Raw genomic sequence first — 2500 nt, forward strand, 5'->3', positions numbered from 1 at the left:
ATAGCAAAGAACAAGGCTCTTCCCCGCCCTCCAAACCCTCCAGCCGAAACCGGCAGGAAAAAGTCAGAAAGAGCAATACACTGGCGTGGACATTTTACAGGAAAGTGTGAAAGGAGAATAGAGACTATCATACTGTAACCTGAAAAGGAAAAATTATGAATTAGTATTGGCTATAAGATTTTCTTTTTTCTATATCTACCTCTTATTTTTTATATGCTTATCTAGCCTATGCTTGAAACTCTCAATGGAAGAGGCAGCAACTACTTTACTAGGCAGCATATTCCATTCGTCTACTACTCTATTACCAAACCAATTTCTACCTATTTCCTTATTGAAACGGAATTTTTCTAGTTTGAAACCATTACATCTAGTTCTATCCTGTATGCTCACTTTAAGTACCTTGCTAATATCTTTCTTATTTATACCCTTCATCCACTTAAACACCTCAATTAAGTCTCCCCTTACTCTACGCCTCTCTAGCGAATGCAGACTTAGTCTTTTCAGTCTGTCTTCATATGAGAGGTTCCGGACGTCATATATCATTTTTGTCATTCTTCTCTGTACATTTTCTAACGAATTAATGTCCATTCTATAGTAAGGACACCAAAATTGTACTGCGTAGTCTAAATGTGGCCTTACTAATGCTAGATAAAGTTTCAGTATTACTTTTGATGATCTATTGCTCATGTTTTGTTTACACTCATACCGATGTGTGTGCAGTGAGACGGTCCAGAATAATCGCGTTTTTTGTTAATTATTCGTTGGATATGGAGGCTGACAGTGATTCTTCGTGACTAGGGTTAACTTGTGCAGTAAATGTTACAGACTGAGGCCGCTAGGGTGAGTATTTGGTGAGATATTTGTGGTTTTTAATGATGTTTCCCTCCGCTATTTGTCACTGCCTTTGATAGAATGTCTCACCGCTCCGTTTTCTTTCACCCGGGGAGTAACTTGTTCATTGTTACCTCCGCCCACGAAGTTGGAGGAGGTTATATATTCACCTGTGTTTATCTGTCTGTCTGTTTGTCCCGACGATATTTCCAGAAGTTCTCAGTGAATTTCAATGAAGTTTGGTGGAAGGGTGAGCCTCCCCCCAACTCACCCTCGTAGTTATTGCTGCAGCTGCCTCCGGTCCCCTTCCCGTCTCCCCAGTGCCCGTCGTCGTAGTTCCAGCCCAGCTCGACGCCGTAGCAGGTGTCGTTGGGGTTCCTGTTCCGGTTCTTGCGCCAGAGACGGTCCTGTTGGATGGATGGATGGGAGGATGGATGCTTGATGGTTTGGTGGATAGATAAACAGAGAGAAGGATTGATTGATGGATGGATGGGTGGATGGATGCTTCATGGTTTGGTGGATAGATAAACAGAGAGAAGGATTGATTGATGGATGGATGCGTGGATGGATGCTTGATGGTTTGGTGGATGGACAAACAGAGAGAAGGATTGATTGATGGATGGATGGGTGGATGGATGCTTGATGGTTTGGTGGATAAACAGAGAGAAGGATTGATGGATGGATGGATGGAAGGATGGATGAATGGGTGAGTGGATGGATGCGTGATGGTTTGGTGGATAGATAAACAGAGAGAAGGACTGATGGATGAGTGGGTGGATGGATTGATTGACAGATAGATGCTTGACGGTTTGATGGATAAATAAACAGACAGAAGGATTGATGGATCTGTGGATAAATGGATAGACAGACAGGTGCTTGATGGTTTGGTGGATAGATAAACAGATAGAAGGATTGATAGATGGATGGGTGGATGGATGGATGAATAGATGAACAGATAGAAGGATTGACGGATAAATGGATGGATGAATGGAAGGATGGGTGGGTAGGTGGATGGATGGACTGAATGATTGGGTGATGGGTGGATGGATGATTAGGTGGGTGGATAGATGGATGGATGGTTAGGTGGGTGGATAGATGGATGGATGGTTAGGTGGGTGGATAGATGGATGGATGGTTAGGTGGGTGGATAGATGGATGGATGGTTAGGTGGGTGGATAGATGGATGGATGGTTAGGTGGGTGGATAGATGGATGGATGGATGGTGGGTGGATAGATGGATGGATGGAGTGACTGACTGATTGGGTAATTGATGGATGGATGGGTGCGTGGGTAAAGGGGTTCATAGATGAATGGATAGGTAGATAGATGCGCATAGTCGAGGAAATAAATAGATATAAGTAGATAGATGGGTTAAGAGAGAGAGAGAGAGGGGGGGGGAAGAAGCAGATAGTGGAGAATGGACCTGAGTGAGTTTGAGAGGGTGTGAGAAAATGTGAGAAAGTGAGAGAGTATTATGTTGGAAAACGATGCAGAGTGGAGAGAGAGAGAGAGAGAGAGAGAGAGAGAGAGAGAGAGAGAGAGAGAGAGAGAGAGAGAGGCTGTTGTGTTTTGAGTGGGCGATATTATTATTATTATTATTATTATTATTATTATTATTATTATTATCATCATCATCATCATCACTCAGCCAAACCTAGTAAATGAGAAA

The 2500-nt window shown here is 42.9% G+C and overlaps 1 protein-coding gene across 1 annotated transcript in view; it reads right to left on the reverse strand.

The window, feature by feature from the left end:
• The window catches only part of LOC145411475 (mast cell carboxypeptidase A-like), a 4868-nt gene that overhangs the window by 1556 nt on the left and 812 nt on the right, over nucleotides 1-2500 (reverse strand). The window contains exon 3 of the mRNA XM_080281522.1: nucleotides 1103-1238. Within this exon, the coding sequence (XP_080137648.1) occupies nucleotides 1103-1238 (136 nt within the window). The remainder of the gene's footprint in view (nucleotides 1-1102; nucleotides 1239-2500) is intronic.

This window comes from Coenobita brevimanus, chromosome 11 (genome assembly GCF_032717465.1).
Source record: "Coenobita brevimanus isolate Jiangsu-jjx chromosome 11, ASM3271746v2, whole genome shotgun sequence".
Classification (NCBI taxonomy): domain Eukaryota; kingdom Metazoa; phylum Arthropoda; class Malacostraca; order Decapoda; family Coenobitidae; genus Coenobita; species Coenobita brevimanus.